Source organism: Oryctolagus cuniculus, chromosome 18 (assembly GCF_051225735.1).
Source record: "Oryctolagus cuniculus isolate XC-2025 breed Fujian yellow rabbit chromosome 18, ASM5122573v1, whole genome shotgun sequence".
In the NCBI taxonomy this organism is placed as follows: domain Eukaryota; kingdom Metazoa; phylum Chordata; class Mammalia; order Lagomorpha; family Leporidae; genus Oryctolagus; species Oryctolagus cuniculus.
Genome location: NC_142884.1, coordinates 67742058 through 67762657, shown reverse-complemented (window position 1 = coordinate 67762657; position 20600 = coordinate 67742058). Strand labels below are relative to the sequence as shown.

Genomic DNA, 20600 nt, shown 5'->3' with positions numbered 1-20600 from the left:
GTCCCTCTCTCATTGTCTACTCTGCCTGTCAAAAAAAAAAAAAAAAAAAAAAAAAAAATGATAAGGAATATCATATATAAGGAATCTTTAAAAATGGTAGGGGCTGTTGTGGATTAATGAGTTAAGCAGCTGCCTGAGATGCTGGCATCCCATATGGGTACCGGTTCAAGACAGGCTACTCCAGTTCCAATCCAGCTCTCTGCTAATGCACCTGAGAAAGCAGCAAAAGGTGGCCCAAGTGCTTGGGCCCTGCACCCACATGGGAGACCCAAAAGAGGCTCCTGGCTCCTGGCTCCTGGCTTCGGATCAGCCCAGCTCAGCTGTTGTGGCCATTTGGGGAGTAAACCAGTGGATGGAAGACCAACCTCTCTGTCTCTCCTTCTCTCTGTAACTGTGCCTTTCAAATAAATAAAATATTTTTAAAAAGAAGAGAAAATTAATGGAAAATATCTGTTATGAAAAAACTATGCATGGATTTCAAAAACGTATTTACACCAAATAAACTTACCTTTTAATTCCATTTTCCATGAGCTTTTTGAAGAGCCCTTGTATCTGAAGGGGAAGTAGGGAGGAGAAAGGCCTAGTGCCAGAGGAGGCCAGCAGGCAGGGAAGGCCCAGCGCTGGCTGCGCTGACCCAGGAGCTGGGGGAAGCCGTCTGGCACAGGAGACCCGTGTGTCTGGTCGTTGGTCTTCTCCAAGCTGCAGTGCAGCCTCGCTGACACACCACAGACAGCTGAGTGGTGCGAGTGTGCGCACATGGGCCTCCCCATCGCTGCCAGCCTGGCAGCGAGTGCTGCCTCGTCAGCTGTGCTCACTGGGACCTGGGTGGATTTTGTTGTGTGAATTTCATGCTTGCCTTCAAGACCTGACTGCGGCTGCTTTTCCAGGTCATTCGCAGTCTGAAGGTGCAGTCTGCTAAGCTCTTGGTAAGGGCTCCAAAGTCTCTGTAAAGTACAGGAAGGTTCCTGCAGGTGATCTGAGCAGAGGCCAGGGAGGGAATGTGGGCTGACTCATTACGGTTTTGCTGGCGCTGCAGGAGTCTCAGGAATTTGAATTATTTGAAGTTGCAAGGATGAAAGAAGATGTAATTTTCCTAAATGCATAGCTGGAGGCTTTTAAACTTTTTACAAGTCGGGAGGCTATAAACCATGGTTCTCAGATGTTAGAGTGCCTAAAAATCACCTGCCTGGCTGGAGACATGTAGATTCCTGGCGTTAAGCCTCAGGGATTATTTAATTCACCCCCTCATTTTACAGATGCCAGAATGACTGAGGGAGGCAGAGAGCCAAGCCATGTGCCCGGGGCCACGAGCTGATCAGCAGAGCTGGGATTAGAATCCGGTGTCTGACGTGGGTGTCTTCCACTCTATTCCGTTGCTTCTCAGTTGTCTGTGGCAGTTAGGCCTTGCTGTGGCTTTAATACATCCCCAAAAGTTCTTATGTTGGAAACTTGCTCTTCAAGTTCCTGTCAATGGTATTTGGAACAGGGACTTGGGAAGGTAATTAGGATTAGATAAGGTCATCAGTCCGTTCTCATCATTTCTAGGCAGTTGTCAGCAGCAGGTGCCGAGGGCATAGGCCTCACACTGATGGTAGGGGGTGGGGCAGGGAGTGGGGTCAGGGGTGCTGGGGAGAAGGGGCATGACTGGGAGATAGGCAGAGGCAGCAGGTTCCCCTTCCTTTCTCAGGATCCTCATCCCCAAACTCAAATTCCAAGAAGCAGTAACAGCACTCAATGGCAGATCTGTAGCAGAACTGTGTACCTAATCGGAGACAACATAAGGAGAAGGCAATCTGACAGGGGTCTGGGACAGAGGGACCACCCTGCCACAGAAGGTGCCTTTAGGCACCCAGAGTGCTAAAAAAAAGTCTTCTGTTTGCCAGTCAGGGTGCCTCAGACTCTGGGCAGGCCCAGGTTACAATGCAAATGTGCTCAGTGGAAGAAGGCAGGTCTCAGTCCCTGAGCCTAGCAGGTGCAGTCAGAGGATAGCTCATGCCTCCCTACTGGGAACCTGGGAGGGGAGGAGCTTGTCCCAGCTATTTCTCCACTCTTGAGTGCTTTGGCCATAATTTCCGTTGAGCAGATAGCTACAGCGGCCTACAATCCCAGCCATGGCCAGGGGTCTTGGGGCAGCTCCACACCTTCTGCCCAAAAATCCAAACATTGCCCAATTCATTTTGGTGCCTTCAAACTTCAATCTCATTTATCCAGGGACCATTTATTTTGCATCAAGCAAGTTGAGGCCTGCTGTAGCATTTGTAACATACGGCTTGTTCACATCCTGTCTCTGCATCTGTCAGGGCCGTGTTAAGGCCGGCTCGGCAGGTTCCCACCGTGGGCTGGCAGGGCAGTCTCACCATACAGCTGTGCTGGCAGGAGGCAAACAGCCTGGCCCAGACCCTCCGTTTCCCCAGCCACCCTGAACCTGATTCTCGGAGAAAGGGGAGTAGAGGGCACCCGGCATGCTCAGCTCCTGAGAAATGTTCCAGGAGCCACCATGGAATGCCTGAGAGCCAGGATGGGCTGCAGGGGAAGCTGTTGGACACCCAGTGAGCTTGTCACCATGGCAACCGTTCCAGCCCTGCATTTGGACTTGTGGAAAGCAGACAAGGTGAAATACTGAATAATTTAGATAGGTAGAAATCTTTACAAGGACACATGAAAAAGTTTGTGAAAAAATGGAATTAAGGGGGCTGGCCCTGTGGCATAGCAGGTAAAGCTGCTGTCTGCTGACATCCCATATGGGTGCCAGTTCTAGACCCAGGTACTCCACTCCTGATCCAGCTGTCTGTGATGGCCAGGAGAGCAGTGGAAGGTAGTCCAAGTTCTTGGACCCCTGCACCCAGTAGGAGACCCAGAAGAAGATTCCTGGCTCCTGGCTTCAGATCAGCCCAGCTCTGGCCATTGAGGCCATTTGGGGAGTGAACCAACAGATGGAAGATTCATTCATTCTCTCTCTCTCTCTCTCTCTCTCTCTCTCTCTCTCTCTCTCCCTCTCTCCCCGCCTCCGCCTCCACCTCTGTAACTCTGCCTTCCAAATAAATAAATAAATCTTAAAAGTAAAAAAAAAAAAAATTAAAAACAAAAGAATGGAATTAAAAGGGGGTAAGACTCAGGTATTTCTTCCCAAGGAGTCTTTAAAAAGTACAAGGAAAATGTGTATTACAAAAAAGCTATGCATGAATTTCAATTTTTTGGCACTGAAATAGAAAGATCTCTCTCTACAAGTAAATAAAAATCAAAGTCTGTTTAAGCAAAGCTCCTTTTTCATTTTTCTCTAATCACTTCCCTGTCCTACAGAGGTGTCTACCATGCTGAGCTTAGTGTTATCGTAGAGTGTCTTTTCCATGTTTTAGTTACTTATCTTAATTGTAAAGACAGAGAAAGAACCAGACCTTCCATCTGCCTTGCTTACTCCCAGCAGCTGGTGTTAGGCCAGGGTAAAGCCAAGAGTGTCCTGTGTGGGTGGTTAGACCCAAGTACTTGGGCCGTCATCTGCTTCTCGGAGTGTGCATTAGCTGGAGTTGAAAGTAGTCGGGACGTGCACCCAGGCACTCCTGAGGGACGCAGGGTCCCAAGCTGCATCTTTGAAGTTTGTTGCTGAGGTGACATTCACAGAACATAAACCCAACCACTGAAAGTGTACAGTTAAGTGGCGTGCAGTGAATTCACAGTATTGAGCAACCCTGGCCTCTGTATTTACCTTTCAAACCTACGTTACTGGGTTGTACTTAGGTCTTTGGCATCAGCGCTGCGTTGTTGATGTAGGTGCCCCGTAGCTTGCTGGTTTTGCTGCTGAATCATTACCACCGTGTTTACTTCCCAGAGGATCGTTCTCCTGGCAGACACTGGTAGTGGAGTTCAGAACCTGCCGCCCCTCTTTTGCCTCTCTGGCCTGTTGACTGTTTTTAGGTAAAAACACATGAAAAGCAGTTGATACAGTGAAACTCTGACCTCTCCTTTTCTTAAAAGCAGGTGAAATTCCCCTGTGAAATGTATCTTCCCTCTTCCAGAAGACACAACTTTATCCCCAAGGACAGGAAGTCAAGACAGAGATCTGTACAAACAACCCTATTAACTCTAACCTTCCCAGTCATCTCTCTACCCAACTAACTAAGCCAACTCCTTAAGTCTTGTATTTTCACGTAGGATTTGAGTGCTCAACTAACTGCTTTCTTGGGTCTTCATATTTCTCTCATTTTTTTCAAAGATTTATTTATTTGAAACACAGAGCGACAAGAGGCAGGGAAAGAGAGAGATCAATCTTGGGTCTACTGGTTCACTTCCCCATTGGCCACAACAGTTACATCGGCTTGACTGAAGCCTGGAGCCAGGAACTCCATTTTCGTGTTGCCCACGTGGGTGGCACAGGCTCAAGTACTAGGGCCGTCTTCTGCTGCCTTCTCGGGGGCATTAGCAGGGAACCGGATCAGGAGCACAGCAGCCGGGACTTGAACCAGCCCTCCAGTACGGGATGCCATCACTGCAAGTGGTGGCTTGACCCACTCGCAGCCTCAGTGCCAAGTCTTTATATTTCTTGTGCGGACTCCCTCAGAAGACATGTAAACAAAACAAAAACCTGCAGCTTGTATGTTTTTCTCCTGTTAATCTGTATCGTGTCCGTTCAGTTCTTAGAGAATTCTTTCCTCCTTATCAGTGGTTTCTAGGTCTTTATGACTGCCAGTGATCATCCCTCGTGACACGTGCTGGGGCTTCCTGGGTCTGAGTCAGGAGGGCTGCAGGGCCACGGCCGGCGACAGCTCTGGTTTGGTCAGATGTCGCCAGCGTGCTCTTCAGAGGGCACAGATTTATACTCCCAGAAGCCTGGCTTTCTTGGAGAAAGAGGAACCAGGTGCACAATTTAATTACAGCAGCCTAACACTTGGAGAGTGTACTTAATAAAATGTTGTGAGGTAGGCAGAGCGGGATTATTTGTCATTCTCAGAAACCTTTGGAAACACAGTGTCTGAGACTAAGAATTTCAGGGACCGGGTGGGACCACGCAGCCAGGAATGTTTGAGGCAAGGCACCAACCTCAGTGTGGCTAACCCTACGTCAACTTCCCACGCTCCCCCTCTAGCTTATAGGAGCACAGACTGTGCCTCCCATCAGCTTTCTGAGATCACACACTGTGGAAGCTTGCTGCAGACTAGGAGGGGATCCCCTGAGGGAAGGGCTCTGTGGTTTGGGCCTCCAGGGAGGACTCTGCTGAACTTGCACACCCCAGTCTCCTGTGTCAGCGTGCCCGTGCACAGGAAAGCATGAGCAATGAAGAGAGACTGGAAAAGGCTGTGATGGGCACCCCTGAACCTGGGGAGGTGCCCTTCCCACATCCTGCCCCACAGTCATGTGGTGGGGGGCACTGGCTGGCTCACTGAAGACCTCATGCAAGTTTCCCCCTCTCAAAAATGGGGCAGGGGTGGGGGCATGGCGCTGTGGTGTAGCAGGTTAAGCCGCCACCTGCAGTACTAGCATCCCATATGGGCGCTGGGTCATGTCCCAGCTGCTCCACTTCTGATCCAGCTCTCTGATAATGGCCTAGGAAAGCAGTGGAAGATGGCCCAAGTGCTTGGGCCCCTGAACTCACGTGGAAGACCCAGAAGAAGCTCCTGGATCCTGGCTTCAGATTGGCTTAGCTGCAGCTGTTGTGTCCATTTGGGGAAGTGAACCAGCAGAAGGAAGACATCTCTCTCTCTCTCTCTCTCTCTCTCTCTCTCTCTCTCCTCCTCCTCCTCCTCTCTGTAACTCTGCCTCTCAAGTAAAAAGAAAAAAAAAGGAAAAAGGAATGCAGAGAAACAGAGATGCTTTATCTGCTGGTTGACTCTCCAGATCCCAGCTTTGCTTTTGATTCCAGCTTCTTGTTGATGCACACCCTGGAGGCAGCAGGTGATAGCTCAAGTCCTGGGGCCCCTCTCTCCCACATGGGAGACCTAGATTGAGTTCCGGGCCCCCAGCTTCAGTCTGCTCAGCCCTGGCTGTTGCAGGCGTTTGAAGATGGGATCTTGCTCTGTGTTTCCGTCTCTCTGCCTCTCAAATATTTTTCAAAATAATGCTTTTTCAACCACCCTGTCCTTAGATCTCTACATCCCTGATTATTTCCAGGTTACCCCTTGCAGGTGGGCTCTGGATTTTGTCTGAGTGGGCAGAGCAGACTCTTGGAGGGTCTCGGCGGGGGAGGGACTTGACCTGATCATTTCCCTTCTCATTTCCTGGGGGTGTGGAGCACACGCTGCACAGAAGCCAGCAGCTCCCTGGGCCATTTGGACACTGGAGGACTCGGAAAGTGATTTAGTGTCCGAAGATCCTGGGATTTATCCACCCTCAAAATGACATCTGCTCACCCCAGCTCCTGACCCTGACCCCTGCCAGGACAGAGGTATCCAGAAGGAGGTTACTGGTGCCTAAAATAACCTGGAGGCTTTTGTTAAAGTGGACAGAAAAAATACACATGGCTCTGAGAAAACCAGTGAGTCCCGAGGCAGCTGGACCTGGTGCAGGACTCTTCCCCCCGCCACCCCTTCTACACCCTGCAAATCTGCCCTATTGCACAGAAGGCTGTGGAGCAGGGAAGGGTCACCCAGGGTGGAACGGCCTTCTGGGAGGGTAGCCACTCCCCACGTGGACTTTGCCACCTGCTGATCTCTGACACATCCTTCAAGCTCCTGTTCCAGGCTGCCTCCTCCAGGAAGTATCTGCCAATCCAAGCAGGCCAGGAGGGAGGAGCCTTCAACGCTGACCTCTGTTAGATCTTAACCTGAGTAACAGGGCTATTGACCCCAGTGGGGCAGGGGCCCCTCAGTAAGCAGCATGCTGTCCCACTCAGGAGGTCTGTCAATTGGAAAATGTGCAGCCCTTTCTAGAAGTCTCTGCCAGACATTCCTGCTGTCAAACATTGAACTCAGAAGAGCTTGCCTGAGGTTATCTAAGAGCCCAGCACGTGGCCAGACTCCAACCTCCTCTCTAGCCCACCCCCCTCCCACCCCCACTCAGCCTTGTCAGTCAACACAGGGGCCTTCGTCCAAGGAGAAGCAGAAATCCTGAGCCAGGGAGTGCAGCTGGAGGGTGTGAGGGTTGACAGTAATTCCAACAGCACCAGTTTTTAACAGTTTGACCACGTGACAGGTGCCACACCTGTCCCTCCCACGCCTTAGACCCTAGTCCTTGCAGGGCAAGAGATGTGAAAAGGACACTGCTGCCCGACACAGCGCACCCTCCACCAAGTGGAGCAGCGCTGTGCCCTCCCATCCCAGACGCCCGGTGCCTTGCTAATCCCCGTGCTGAAGTTCACGTAGTTGAACTGGAACCCTGGCAGCCGCTCGGTCCTGCCCTGCCACTGGGGGTCAAAGGTACAGCCTGGGTTCGTGCCAAAGCACAGACTTCATTCCTAGTGAGTTTGTTCTCGTTTCCCAGAGCATGGTGAGATTTTCCCAGCCCTGTCCCTCCCCAACACAGCACACCCCAGGGGGCAGCACTTTGGCCTTGGGCAAACATCACAGGACTGCTGACAGGGTGCTGGAGGTCTGGCCTCGCTGAGAACAGGACACTGTGACTCTAGGGGACGCGCACTGGTGACCCCAATGTGGCAGCCGCTCTTTGGGGCTCTTTAATAATTCAGAAAATGTGCACTCTTGCGCCAGGCGCCTTCATCTCTGGATTCAGAAAGGCAGTGAGTGCCCTGGGGATCCTTTGCAGTGGAGGGTGGAATTCCACTTGTCACAGTCACTGAGAAGGGGAGCGTATTCCTGGAAGGGGCCCTGGTCTCTGGGTGCTTGCGAAGAGCCTGGGAGACCAGGAGGCCCCCAGCCAGTGCCCCGGGAGCCTGCAGAGGTGGGAGTGTGGGGATGGGCCCCAGCCCAGCTGGCCGGGGATGGGGCTGCACGTGGCGCTCGCTGGCACTCCTGCCAGGCCCCGGAGGGCCCAGGGCACCTCTCCAGAGCAGTTTGCCTCCTAGAACCCGGTCACTGGAGTATCCCTTCACAACGTGCTTCTAAAGTTACACTTGAAAACATGACACCGAGTGAAATACACCAGACACAGGAGGACAAATCTATGACTGTGTACACAGGCACCTAGAACAGGCACGTTCCTGGAGGCTGAAGTGGGATGGTGGTGACCAGGGATGAGGGAGTGGGTGAGCAGTCCACGTTAAGGATCCAGGGTTGCTATTGGGAATGACAGCGATGTTCTGGAAACAGACACGGTGATGGGTGCCCAACGTGAACGTGTCTCACGGCACGGCGTAACAGACTTTGAAAAGGCAAAAATGGCCAATGTCATGTCTATTGTCACAATTTTTTTTTAAGATTTATTTATTTGAAAGAGTTACAGAGAAGGGAGAGAGAGATCTTCCATCTGCTGTTCACTTCCCAAGTAGCCACATCAGGCTGGGCTGAGCCAGCCAAAGCCGAAGCTTTTGGGTCTCCCACATGAGTGACAGGGGCCCAGGCACTTGGGCCATCGGACGCTCTTTCCAGCCACTGGCTGGGAGCTGGATCAGAAGTGGAGCAGCCAGGATTTGAACCATTGCCCATATGGGCTGCCTGCATCACAGAATGACCACTTTACCCATTGTGTCACAATGCCAGCCCCTATTTCATTATTTTTAAATTTGGGGCCATCTTCTGCAGCTCTCTCAAGTACATTAGCAGGGAGCCAGGACTCAAACCGGTACTCAGATAAGGGCTGTTGACATCACAGGCCGTGATTTAACCTGCTGCATCTCAACTCCAGGCCCTGCCACAATTTTAAAAGTGTGTTTACTGTAAAGAAACAAAGTCACACAAGCAGCAAATGAATTTGAGAACAGTTAGAAAACAAAATAATTCTTCACTTCCTGCCAAAAATTTTTAAAAATCTGAAATTCTCAGCCATGAAGATTGGGAAAAGGCCCACTTACAAGCCACGTAGTACAAGAGACCCTCCCGAAACATTAGGCAAGAAAAACTCATCCCCAGCTCCAAGATGACCACAGCTGCTATTTTGGACTTTATCCTCCCGTATGCATTTCCCAGTGCTACTATATGACATAAATAGAAATGTGCAAGCTATTGTGAAAACCTGTTATCTGGAAGCCTGTCTTTCTCACTCCCCAGGACACTGGCACTGGCGTGTCACCCACTGTGTGGGCTGCCCGGATTCTGCTGGGAGTGGTCAGTGAGTTGTCTAACTGGTAGCATTACTGAACAGTGAGCTGTTCCCAAGTTTTCTGGATCCTCAGGAAAACCACAAGTAACATCCTTGCGTGTCTATCTTTGGCTACTGGTGAGTGCATTTTTAGGATGAATTCCTGGAATTTCTGTACGTGTGAGAGTTTTGGACCTCATGTCATCCGTCTGTACCGTGACGGCAGCCACACATCATCGGAAGCTGTTCCCACGACCTGTGTGAGTCGCTGAGCAGGCCAGCTCAGCCACGCTGAGTCCAGGCTGTGGGACCCAGTGGAGGAAGAGTGTGGGGTGTCTCCCTGCCACTGCCCGGGCCGCAGAGGATCTGTCTCCTTGCCCACACTGCCGTGCAGAAGGCTGGTCTACCACCAGAGGAAGAGCTGGGACTCCGACTGGGGCCTGCGTGAGAAATCGGTACTTCTCCCAGACGTAAGAGCAAGCGCAGCGTGTGATTCTCGCAGGTGCATCCTAATCCCTGGGATAAGTGACTGGGTTACCTCACAGGCAGAAGATGTCTCACAGATGTGATTAAATGAAGGGTTGGGGGGGGGCATTGTGGAAGAACAAGGGTCCTTCCAAGAGGGAGGGAGGAGGGCCGCAGTCAGAGGAGGAGACACGGTTACAGAGGCAGAGTCTGCAGAGCCCACAGCTGCCTGGAACTGGCCTGGGAAGGCATTTACCCTGCCTCGTCCAGCCAGAGATTCTATAAAATGGGCTGAACCCCTGGCTTCTCCTGAAGCCTGATTCACACCTGAAAGAGCTGCCAGTGGACATGGACAAAGCTGGACCAATTTGAGCAACAAAATCCATAAAGTAGTGCAATCCAAAGCATAAAACACCCACAAGTCCATACTAACATACAAATAAATGAACAAACGAATGATGGAGGGTCAGGTGCTGGGGTGCGATGGGTTAAGCTGGCGCTGGTAGCACCTGTATCTCACATTGGAGTGCTTTGGAGTCTCCGCTTCTCCACTTCTGATCCAGTTTCCTGCTAATGCACCTGGGATGGCAGCAGATGGTGGCCCAGTACTTGGATCCCTGTCGCTCATGTGGGAGACCTAGATGGAGTTCCTGGCTCCTGGCTCTGGCCTGGCCCGGCCCAGCTGTTATGGACATCTGGGGAATGAACCATCGGATGGAAGATGTGTTTCTCTTTGTCTCGCCCCCTCTCTCTGGCATTCTGCCTTTTCAATAAATAAACCTTCATTTAAAGAATGGGGTAGAGGCAAACATCCCTATACAGAAGAATTCCAAGTAATCTATGCACCTACTCTAACCCTCAAGGAGGCAGAGACTGACTCACGGCCCCTGAAGCCTGGGCTGTGCCCCATGGCTTCATTCCAAGAAGAGGAGTGGGCTTTTGGCATAGTAGTTAGGACACGCACGTCCTGTATCTGAGAGCCTTGGTCCAGGTCCCTCCCCTGGCCCCATTCCAGCCTCCTGCTACCGTGCACCCTGGGAGGCAGCAGTGAGAGAGCAGATGGAGTTCCCAGCTCCCAACCTCTGCCTGGGTTTGTCCTGTCTGTTGTGGGCCTTTGGGGGAGTGAACCAGAGGGTGGGAGATCTCTATCTGCCTCTCAAAATTTAAGTTACAGAAAAGAATTTCAAAAGCAAATAAAGCATGGGAAACAGGAAGGAGAAAGAGCAACTGCGTGGTGGAGAAATCTGAGAGACGCTGCCCCAGCCAGTTGATGGAGGCCAACACTGGCAGGAAGAAGGCATGTGTGCAGCGCGTACCCTGGACGTGTTGTGATGAGACTAGTACTCTCCCTCTCTGGTCTTCCTCCCCGGAAACGCATAACTCCCGTCTAATCACGCAGAAAACGTGAGGCATTCTATAAACTCCTAACCAGTGCATCTGGGAACAGCCAAGGCGGCCCGAATAAAGGAAGGTGTGAGAAACGGATGGGTGAGAGGAAGCTAAGGGGACTTGACCAGGTAATGTGGGGTCCTGTAGAGGCTCCGGGGACAGAGAAAGGGCAGTGGGGGAAATTAAAGGAATCTAGATGCAGCTTGGACGTGGTTGATCGGCGTGAGCACTAGGGCTTGTTTAGTTGTCACAGATGGACCTTGCTCTTGCAAGCTGACAGCACTGTATCTTCCTGGGCCAGAGGAGTCCCGGGTTACCAAGGAGACCAGGCGAGAAGGAGCACCCCCCTCACCCCCTGCCGACGTGGCCAGGCCCAGGGGACGCAAGGCTGGCTTGGGTGTCTGGAGAGCTGGGTGTGAAGCATGTGTCTGCTCACATGGACTCTGGGGCCCTGTCCAAATTCCTCCCCCCCCCCCCCCCAGCGCCAGCAGCAACAGTCATCCTGCCTCCCCCAGGGGGAGAGCCGGCGCCCTCAGGCTGGAGGGCCCCCAGGCAGCCCTCGAGGACCCTCCCGAGACTGGCGCCTGCCGGGCAGCCAGCTGCAGCTTCTGGTTCTCCGCGGGTCGGGGTGAGTCACCGCCGGCTGAGGTGGGCGAAGGAGGAGCAGACAGCGCCTTTACTCCGCCGCACGCCAGGGGAGGGCGCTCATGGCCTGACGCAGCCCCTCTGGCCGCTCCCAAGCCCCCACCCAAGCCCTGGATCCCGGCCTCGCAGCAAGTGGCCAGGGGCTCCTCTCCTGGAAGCGGCAGGAAGCGAAGACTCGCCGGCTCTGAGGACATGGCCACAACTGATCCCTCCCCTGAGGCGGAGCGGGGCTGACCCCACTGCCCATCCCTTTCTGGCCTGGGACCTGGACAGAAACAGAGGACCAAGCAGGAGCGAAGGGAAGAGGCGGAGCCTGGGTGCAGGGGCGGCAGCAGGGCCCCGGAGACCGCAGGCGCGTGTGGCCCAGAGCCCGGGCGCCAGGCTGAGCGGCTGCTCCCAGCTCCAGAGTCCCTGTGCCAGCTGGTCGCGGGCGGGTGGGCACGGGCAGGGCTGCGTGCCAGACACACACAGAGCGCCCTTTGAGGAGGTGGCAGCTGTGGGCCCAGACCCCTCTCTGCTTGCCATGGCCCCGCCTGCCCCCTGCAGCAGGGCCTTGCTGAGCACAGGGCTCGGGGACACAGAGGTGCACACTCAGGAACACAGCGGTGCACACTTGGGAACCTCCACTCTTGGAGTGCAGGGGCCACCCTGCTTCTCAAGCCCAAAGCCACACCTCCTTTCTGGCCCACTCTATTTCCTTCATTGCCGGTGGCCCTGTTAGAACCCTGGGGTGGGGTGGGGGAGACACCCTAGGGGCAGGCTAAGAGCCTTCCACACCTGCAGCGGGGCATTTTTTAAAATATATATATTTATTTATTTTTATTTGAAAGAGAGAGGAGGAGAGGCGGGGGGGGGGGTGTCTTCCATCAGACAGTTCACTCCCCAACTGGCCACAATGGCCGGAGCTGCGCCGATCCAAAGCCAGGAGCCAGGAACTTCTTCAGGGTCTCCCACGTGGGTACAGGGGCCTAAGGATTTGGGCCATCTTCTACTGCTTTCCTAGGCCATAGCAGAGAGCTGGATCGGAAGTGGAGCAGCCAGATTTCGAACCGGCGCCCATATGGGATGCCAGCGCTTCAGGCCAGGGTGTTAACCCACTTCGCCACAGCGCCGGCCCCAACATTTTGAGCTGGGGGAGCAGGGTCCAGCCCTGGGCCTCTAGGGAACCCAGGTGCCCATCTCTGCTTCCCCCACCCAGTTATCCTGGGCCTCCTGTCTCTGACCTTGGGCACCCACAGGGAGATCTGCTCAGGGACTGGAGCGCTCCCAGCACCCTCCCGTGAGCAAGGTGACTGCATCTCTCCTCCCCTGGGTGGGCAGTGGCAGCCACTTCTCCTAGGCTAGCCTTGCCGAGGAACGGCCCCACGGAGCAGGTACAGGCTGGGTGTGCTGAGCAGAACGGAGGGATCAGGCTCTGGGTTTTGCCCTTGTGGAGCTGAGGGATCTCAAAGCCTCAGTCTCTTGGACGTAGCATGGGTACAGCAATGGCAGAGGCGTTGGGGTGAGGACGAACTGGCCAGGTGCAGTGCTGGGCACCATGTCAGTCGGGGACAGCTGAAGAAACAAGGGCCCAGGAAGGCTCGGGCCAGCAAATGACCATCTTTCCCCGCGCATGGCGAGTCCATAAGTGGGGTCACCGGGAGACAAGCCAGTCCAGGTCTGGGCACCCTAGGTTGAGCCAGTGGGAGCAGAGCGCCCCTGGGCAGCAGCGTGCGGGTCTTGGGGGTCGCAGGTGGGGAGGGCAGGGCGGTCCTTCAGCTGGGCCGACCCCTCCCCGTCCACGCCCAGACGCAAGGACCCAAAGCCGCCCGGCTAAGCGACAAGCCTGGGCGGGGTGTGGGGGGGTCGGAGTTCCGGCCCCCAGAAGCAGACCAGAGATCAGACCTGGAAGACCCTGGAGACGGCCTAGAAGGAGCGGCAAGGTGTGGGCAAGCAGGCTCCCCGCCGAATTGGGCCGACAGAAAAACGCCGGGGTCCGGGGTCCTCGCCTTTAATGCTGCCCCCGGCAGAGCCGACGCGAGGGGCGGGGGAGGGGCGCGCGGGCGGCGCATGCGCGCCGCGGGCTGGAGCAGCCGGACAGTCCGGCGGCCGGGAGCGCGCAGGAGCCGCGGGAGCCGCGGAGCCGCGAGAGCCGAGACCCCGCGCCGGGGGGCTCTGAGCGGCGCGGGCAGACGCGAGCCTCGAGTCTGCAGGCCCCGCCGCCCGCCGGGCCCTCGGAGCGGCGTTCAAGATGTCCGTGCCGGTGAGTAGCGCCCGCCGCCCGGACCCCGGCTCACCGCCCCCCGCCCGGGCGGGCCCAGTACGCGGGGGCTGCGGGCGGGGTCGCCCCACCCGTGCCTTCTCTGGGGGGGGAGGGGCAAAGATGGGGGCGTCTCCCCCTGGCCGGCCTCTCCGTCTTTTTCCAGGAGAGCTGGGTCGGGCTGCGGTCCGTGCCGTTGCTTCCGGGAGCTCCGCAGGACGGCGGAGTGGGCAGGGGTCTTTGTTGGCCCCCGGCACGGCTGGGCCAGGCGGGAGCCCGTGCTGTCCCCCAGGACTCCTCACCAGGGGGCCAGGCCTAGTGGGGAGCGGTCCCGCCCGCTCTCGGGAGACCACTCCAGGACCGCTGCGCCGGCCGGGAAGGGGGCAGGTCTGCCCTTCCCCGAGGACCCACCCCAGAGAGCTGCCTTGTTGTGTTGCAGGGACCCCAGCAGACTGGCCGGCGGGGCAGGGGCTGTGTCTGTCCCCGAGACACCCCTCCCCCAGGCTGTCTTGGCCCCGGGGACAGCCCGGCTCCCTCCCCAGAGTGGCCGATGCCGGTGGAAGTCTTTCTGGCGGGTTCGGAACCCCAGGGCTCTGCAAGGGTCACTCCCTGCTCCCCGCACGTGGGGGTCTCCCCCTCAGCCTGACTCCCCCAGCCACCGGGGTGGCACCTTGGGCCGGGTCGCTCTGGGTATCTGGGTCTTGCCTCCTGAGGGTTAGCAAGTGCGCCGGGCTGTCCAGGATTCCCAGGCCTCCGGAGGAAGCTCCGGCCCACTTTGCAGATGGGCAGATGGAGGTGGTGTGAGCGCCCTGCCTCCTGCTGGCACCGGCTCTCCAGCCTGGCCTGGGGCTATTGTTTCTCTGCTGAGTCAGGGCCTTTTCTCTCGGGCGGGAAGGGAGGGGGCCAGGGCCCTGTCCACCCTGGCCTCCCCTGGAGGACCCCATCCTCTGGGTGAAGCAGACAGCGGGGGCTCCCTGGCAGGACCAGCGGCCTCAGACTGAACTGCCATCGAGTGTGTGGAGACTACTGGAGCAGAGATACTGTGTCAGTCAGTGGGAAGCTTTGTTATTACGGAGTTAAAGATCCCAGCCCCGGGCCGCCTCCCGAGAGGAAAAATTAGGGCTTCCAGACCCTGCTGAAGTGACACCCCAACCCCCAAATCTGTTCTGGTTCAAAGCGTGATTGTCTCATCTGTAGGAAGAAGGAAGACACAAAGTGCCTGCCAAACCTTTCTTCTCTTCTGCTCTGCTGCCTTGCCAAGCCCTGAGTCTTCTCTCGCCCAGGGCCACAGGCAGCCAACGGCCCTGCCCCTGTGGGCACAGTGAGAGGAACGAGGGCGACCCCAGACCCTGCTGGAGAGCCAGGGTTTCCAGGGCAGGAGAGAACAGAGAATGTCACTGTGGCCACACCAGAGCCCGGCCGGGCCTCTGCCGGGGAAGTCCCCCATTTGGTTTGGTTGTCCATGGTCAGAGCGAGCCCTGGACGTGGAGTCTGGGATGACACTCAGACCGCTTGCTCAATAGGACTTTGGACGGCCAGCCCCAGCAGCTCCAGCTGTGATGAGAGAAGGGGGCAGGCCAGGTGGGGCTTGCCCACATCGGGGTCCGCAGCGGAGGTCTTCGGGGCCTGTCCACCCCAGAACCAGCTTCAGGTCACTTCCCAGCCTCCTGCTTGTAGCCGCCGCCTGCGGGAGTTCTGCAGAGGGTGGGTGGGGGTCTCACCCTGAGTGTCTGAGCTGTCACACCCTGCCCGTCTCCCGGGACCTTGGGCTGTGTGTAAGATGCTGAAGCTAGGAGGAGGGGTTCTCGGGGCAGCTATGAAATGTTCAGAAAATTGCTTTCATGGGCCAGTGGCCCCCACGGAGGCTTCCAGAGTGAGCCGCCTGCTCAAGCCCAGCCCTTGTTACCCAGAGCGGTGCCTGTGTGGTGCTCGGGGACACGTTTGGGTTTTAAGCACACCCAGTCATTTGGGCAGTCTTTTCCTGGATGAGGCTGACGCAGGCACTCGGCCCACAGAAATTACAAGCAGCCTCAGAACGGGGTGGGAGTGACAGGATGGCCAGGTTGAGTTCCAGCAGGGAGCGCACCGAGATCAGCTGGTCTCGCCCCGTCACGTGACCTCCAGTGGCACCCATTGTCCCGGCCCCCTGCTCAGTGCTCCTTTCTTTGCTTGGAGCTGAGAGCTGTGCCCAGGGGGTCCCTGGACACTCACTGCCAGGTGTTCTGTGGCCTCTGCCTTCCTCTTGGGCATGACTGTCCAGCACCCTGGCATCTCTGCTCTGTGGGCAGGTGGGCTACACTTGAGAACGGCTCTGTCACCCGCCTCCGGTCCCTGGCCAGCACCGGCTTGGGATCATGTTTCCAAGTGGACGGATGCTGGCTGCCCCTCCAGCACTGTCAGGTGAGGGGCCAGCTTCCAGCTGGCAGGGGAGTCCCTCTGCCATCACTTTCTGCCCCTTGTTTCCCGTCTGAAACACAGTCCCTGCAGCCGCGCGTGTGCTCCCACTGAGGGAGAGGCCCTTCCCAGGAGTGCAGATGCTGACCTGTGCACGGCACCTCCTGTGTGCCGGGCTCTGCCAGCGTGGCATGGCCGGGAACCAAGCCTGCCGGGATCCAAAGCCACAGTGGCCATCATCCTGCACAGCTTCTCCAGCCGAGGGGGCCGCAGCCTGGTGAGCTGTCCAGAGGTCACGGCTGCAGCGGAGATGGACCCTATGCCTGTGGCTTTCCAAACCTGAGTCTCTGTGAGTCCTTCTAGGCTCCTGGCCCAGCGGCTTGCCCGGGCTGTGCAGCAGAGTCGGGGTAGCCCTGCCTGGCTTCAGCACTGCTCAGTGAGCTCCCCGGCATCTGGTTGGACCTCTGCCGACCGTCCTGGAGCCCCCTGTGTATCTGCCTCTGTGCCAGCCGGTGCTGAGGGTGGGCGAGCTGGCCAGGGAGCCATGAGAGCCTGCCCTGGGACGCGTAGCTGGCATGGCTCAGCGCCTTCTCCTGCTCCACTGCCGTTCCTCTGCAGGCAGAGGTGAGACCCCTCGCCCCAGTCACCGGCTCGCTCCCCCTGGCTCTCCCTGCTCCAGCACAGTGCCCCCCTCCCCCCCCAGCCCTCCCAGCCCCATTTGTGGGTGTGCACTTCCAGGAGGGGTGCTGCCAAACCCCTGCTCAGACTGCGGGCTTCATCAGGGCGGGACCCATGGCCACCTGGCGTCTTCTCCATCTCTGCCTCAGTGGTCTGGCGTGCTCCTGGCCTGCTCGGAGTGTGGCCCCAAGCAGAGTCTGGCCCTTAGTACATTGCGAGGGGGGCTGTAGGGCGGGGGGACAGGGGCCAGGGCTCTTGAATGAACAGTGCTGGCTGTTACTAAACCTCCTGAGCCTCAGCTGTGGGTTGGGGGTATTTCCAGCGCTGAAGCCGTTAGAATGAAGCTAAGTCTTAGCGACTACTGCTGTTGCGATCATCTTCTCCAGCCACAGGGGGCTGGCATCATGGCTCAAGACCCCTCCTGATTCCTGCGGCAACCAGCCTGGGGAAGAGTTGCAGCTCTGCCTCGCTGATCTGGCCCAGGCTCACCCTTCGCGATTCTCCGTGGCTTTCTCACGTGGTGTGGTTCCTTAGTGGTGGGATGACCCTGATAACCTTCTGCGCCCTGGTGTGGGCTGTGGGACCCCTGCCTCTTGAGACTTGAATGCACAGGTCTGGGGCCTCACCTGCATGTCCCAGGCCAGATGCATACGCTGTCCTTAGTGCCCCAAGAATAGCAGCAGAAGCCCCTAGCGCGGGGCAGGCCTGTCCTCGGGGGTACTCTCTGCAGCAGCCTGGTCCCCACAGGGCAGGCAGAGCCCTCAAAGGAAGGATGCCCCCCCACGCTATGGTGAGTGGACTTTACGGAGGAGACTGGAGCTTGTGAGTGGACGTTAGCATGGGTGACCCCTGCTGACCTCAGGCTCAGGCATGAGTGTGCTCCCGGCGGTCAGCTGGGCCTCCCTCCCCTCCTGCCCCCTGCCCTCTCTGCTCACCTTCCCCTCCCACACTTTGACCTGGCTTGGTTACAGCTGCTTACTTCTGCTGCATCTGGGCCAAACCTGTTGTTTCCTTGGCTTCATCCCAGTCACCGTTTGCTGGGGCCTCAGAAAAGAACGAGAAGTGGGAGGCTGGTGCCGTGGCGCACTAGGTTAAGCCTCTGCCTGGGCACCGGCATCCCATATGGGCGCCAGTTCAAGTCCCACTGCTCCTCTTCCGATCCTGCTTCCTGCCAATGGCCTGGGAAAGCAGTAGAAGATGGGCCAGGTGCTTAGGCTGCTCACCCACATAGGAGACCCAGAGGAAGCTCCTGGCTCCTGGTTTCAGATCAGCCCAGTTCCGGCTGTTACGGCCATGTGGGGACTGAACCAGCGGATGGAAGATCTCTCAGTCTCTGTCTCTCACTCTCTGTCTGTAACTCTTTCAAATAAAATAAATCTTAAAAAAAGAAAGAGAAAGAGCTGGCACGTGTTGGAAGCCTTGGTGGCTGTGGCAGGAGGCCCTAAAGTTCATCTCTTCTCTGGGGGAAATTAGAGGCTAAGGGGCTCTTTGGCGATTTAAAATCATTGTTTAAACCCTGCCAAGTTCCAAGGACTTGAAGCAGATTACAGCGGAAGACAAATAGGTTAGGATCATCAAAAGATCCATACTAAGTAATGCATGGGGAAGGAAGAAATATTCTTCCAGAAAGCCCAGGCACACAAATTCAACTTTGAGTTTCCTGACAGGCAGAGCAAAAAGGGTAACACGGTGTTGGGTTGATTAGGTTTGAAACAGCCGCTTTTGGTATTTCAAAACGGTATAGAATGTTGCATGTTTTCTGTGCTGTGATTTATTTATTTGTATTTGTCTTAAGATTTTATTTGAGATTTGGAGAGAGGACAGAGCTCCCTTCCGCTGGTTCAGAGCTGAGGCTGATAGCCGGGACCCTAACCTGGGTCTCTCACATGTAGGGCAGGGACTGACCCACTTCCTCTGCTGCTTCCCAGGGTCTTCATTAGCAGGAAACTGGGAATGGAGCGGAGGCGGGCCTTGAACCCAGGCACTCTGATGTGGGGTGCTGGTGTCCCAACTGGCACCTTACCCGCCAAGCCAGACCCCCCACCCCTGTTTTATTTTTTGACCAGTAGAAACTCTTATTGAGGAGGATTTCATATGTTGTGAGATGTACCAGTGCTAGCTGTCCAGTTGGGTGACTTCAGACTTGATTTCCGTGACCTGTGTGTAGCTGTCAGTCAAGTCGTGGCGGCTCGTGTCCCCTCACCCCAGATGCTCTCAGAGCCCCCTTTGCAGTCAGGTGCCCGCTCCCACGTCTGGCCGTCGCCCTCTGGTTGCTGTCGCCCTGGCTTGGCTTCGCCTGTCCGTGAGCGCTGTGTAAGTGGACCAGACGGCGGGCACTCTTCTCGATCTGGCTTCTTCCATGCAGCATGGAGATTTGGGGCTTTCCATGGTGTTGAGTGGTGCTCCACGGCGTGCTGCCACGTTCTCTGCTGGGGCATGTGTGTCGCTAGCGTGTGTGGGCCGTGCGTGTCTGAGCCCCAGGGCTTCACGCGGGCGTTGACACCGTGTGCCAGTGTCCACCTGTGGCCTGCACAGATCCGAGTGCGGATCCTGGTCCTCAGCACGTTGCGGGCTTGCTCAGCCCGGCACCAGCACACCCCGCCCTGTTCCCAGCCGCCCAGGTGGCTTCGTGGTGGACTTCCTTCCTCACAAGTGATCTGGGACCTTAAGGTCTTAGGCCTTTGAGGCATCTTGTGTTCATCCCCCGGCCCGTCCACCACCACCGTGGTCCTGGCTGGGAAGGAAGGAGCCAGTCCGAGGAGCCGCCTGTGCCCCTCCCGCCTCAGCCCCGGCTGGGCGTCCACCCAGCCACCCCGCCGGCAGCCATGCCTGGCTACTGTGTCCCCCACCCCAGAAGTCTAAACTAAAGCCAGGGCAGGGGTGTTGGGGGAGCCACCTGCCAGGTCCTGGCCCCTAAGGCTCCTGTGCTGCCCACCCACAGGAGGAACTAGCTGCCTGTGTGTCTCTGCAACTCTGGACTGTTCTGTTCTTCTGCATGGTGGGGCTTAGCAAAAGGCTCGTGCAGCTGCTCGAACGCTGCTCCCGCAGAGCGGCCCCCAAGCACCTCGCATAGGATAACAGCCCTTCCCCACCACCCGGGCCATCTGCTCTGTTCTCCCCTGTCCCTCTGTGCCCTCCCCCTCCCCCACCGCGGCTCTCACAGCCTGAGTGTGTGTCCCCCGAGGACGGGGGCTGTTCGTGGCAGGGTTCTAGTACAGCGCCCAGAACTCACATCGCACGCCCAGTGAGGAGGCATGAAGCATAGCCACCGAGCCCGAAACCGCTTCTCCCCACCAAGTACGGGCTGCTGACGGGGCACCAGCGCTCCGGGAGCAGATTTTTGCCCCAGAGTCCCAGATGAGGGGGAAACTCCAGGCACCTGCAGACAGGGTGTCTGTGCAGGGCGTGGGGAGAGCTTGGTCGGGGCACGGCTTACTGGGGCGCATGTAGTGCCTGCCAAGGGAGGGGCCCCAGGTGCCTGGTGACGTGGGTCTGGCAGATGATGTTGCAGGATGTGTGTGCTGGTGCAGCGTCATAGTCTCCCACCCTGGGGACGGCCGGGCTGCTGGCGTGGCTTCCTTTAACCGATGCACACACACCGGCTCTGAGAGATGCAGTTTCTGGCTGCAGGGCCACGGCCAGCCGGAGTCATTAAGTTGTCTGCTGT

General features: G+C 56.8%; 1 protein-coding gene across 3 annotated transcripts in view; it reads left to right on the top strand.

The window, feature by feature from the left end:
• The first annotated feature begins 13695 nt into the window (after window positions 1-13695).
• BCAR1 (BCAR1 scaffold protein, Cas family member) overlaps window positions 13696-20600 on the top strand; it is a 35768-nt gene continuing 28863 nt past the window's right edge. For 2 of the 3 annotated variants that reach the window (XM_051847286.3, XM_008257622.5), the window contains exon 1: window positions 13697-13864. Coding sequence is in view for 2 of the 3 variants with exons in the window: in XM_008257622.5 (XP_008255844.2) it covers window positions 13853-13864 (12 nt within the window). In the remaining variant the exon portion in view is untranslated. Of the gene's footprint in view, window positions 13865-20600 lie in introns of all 3 variants that reach the window. The other variant, XM_070062734.2, reaches the window with a different exon arrangement.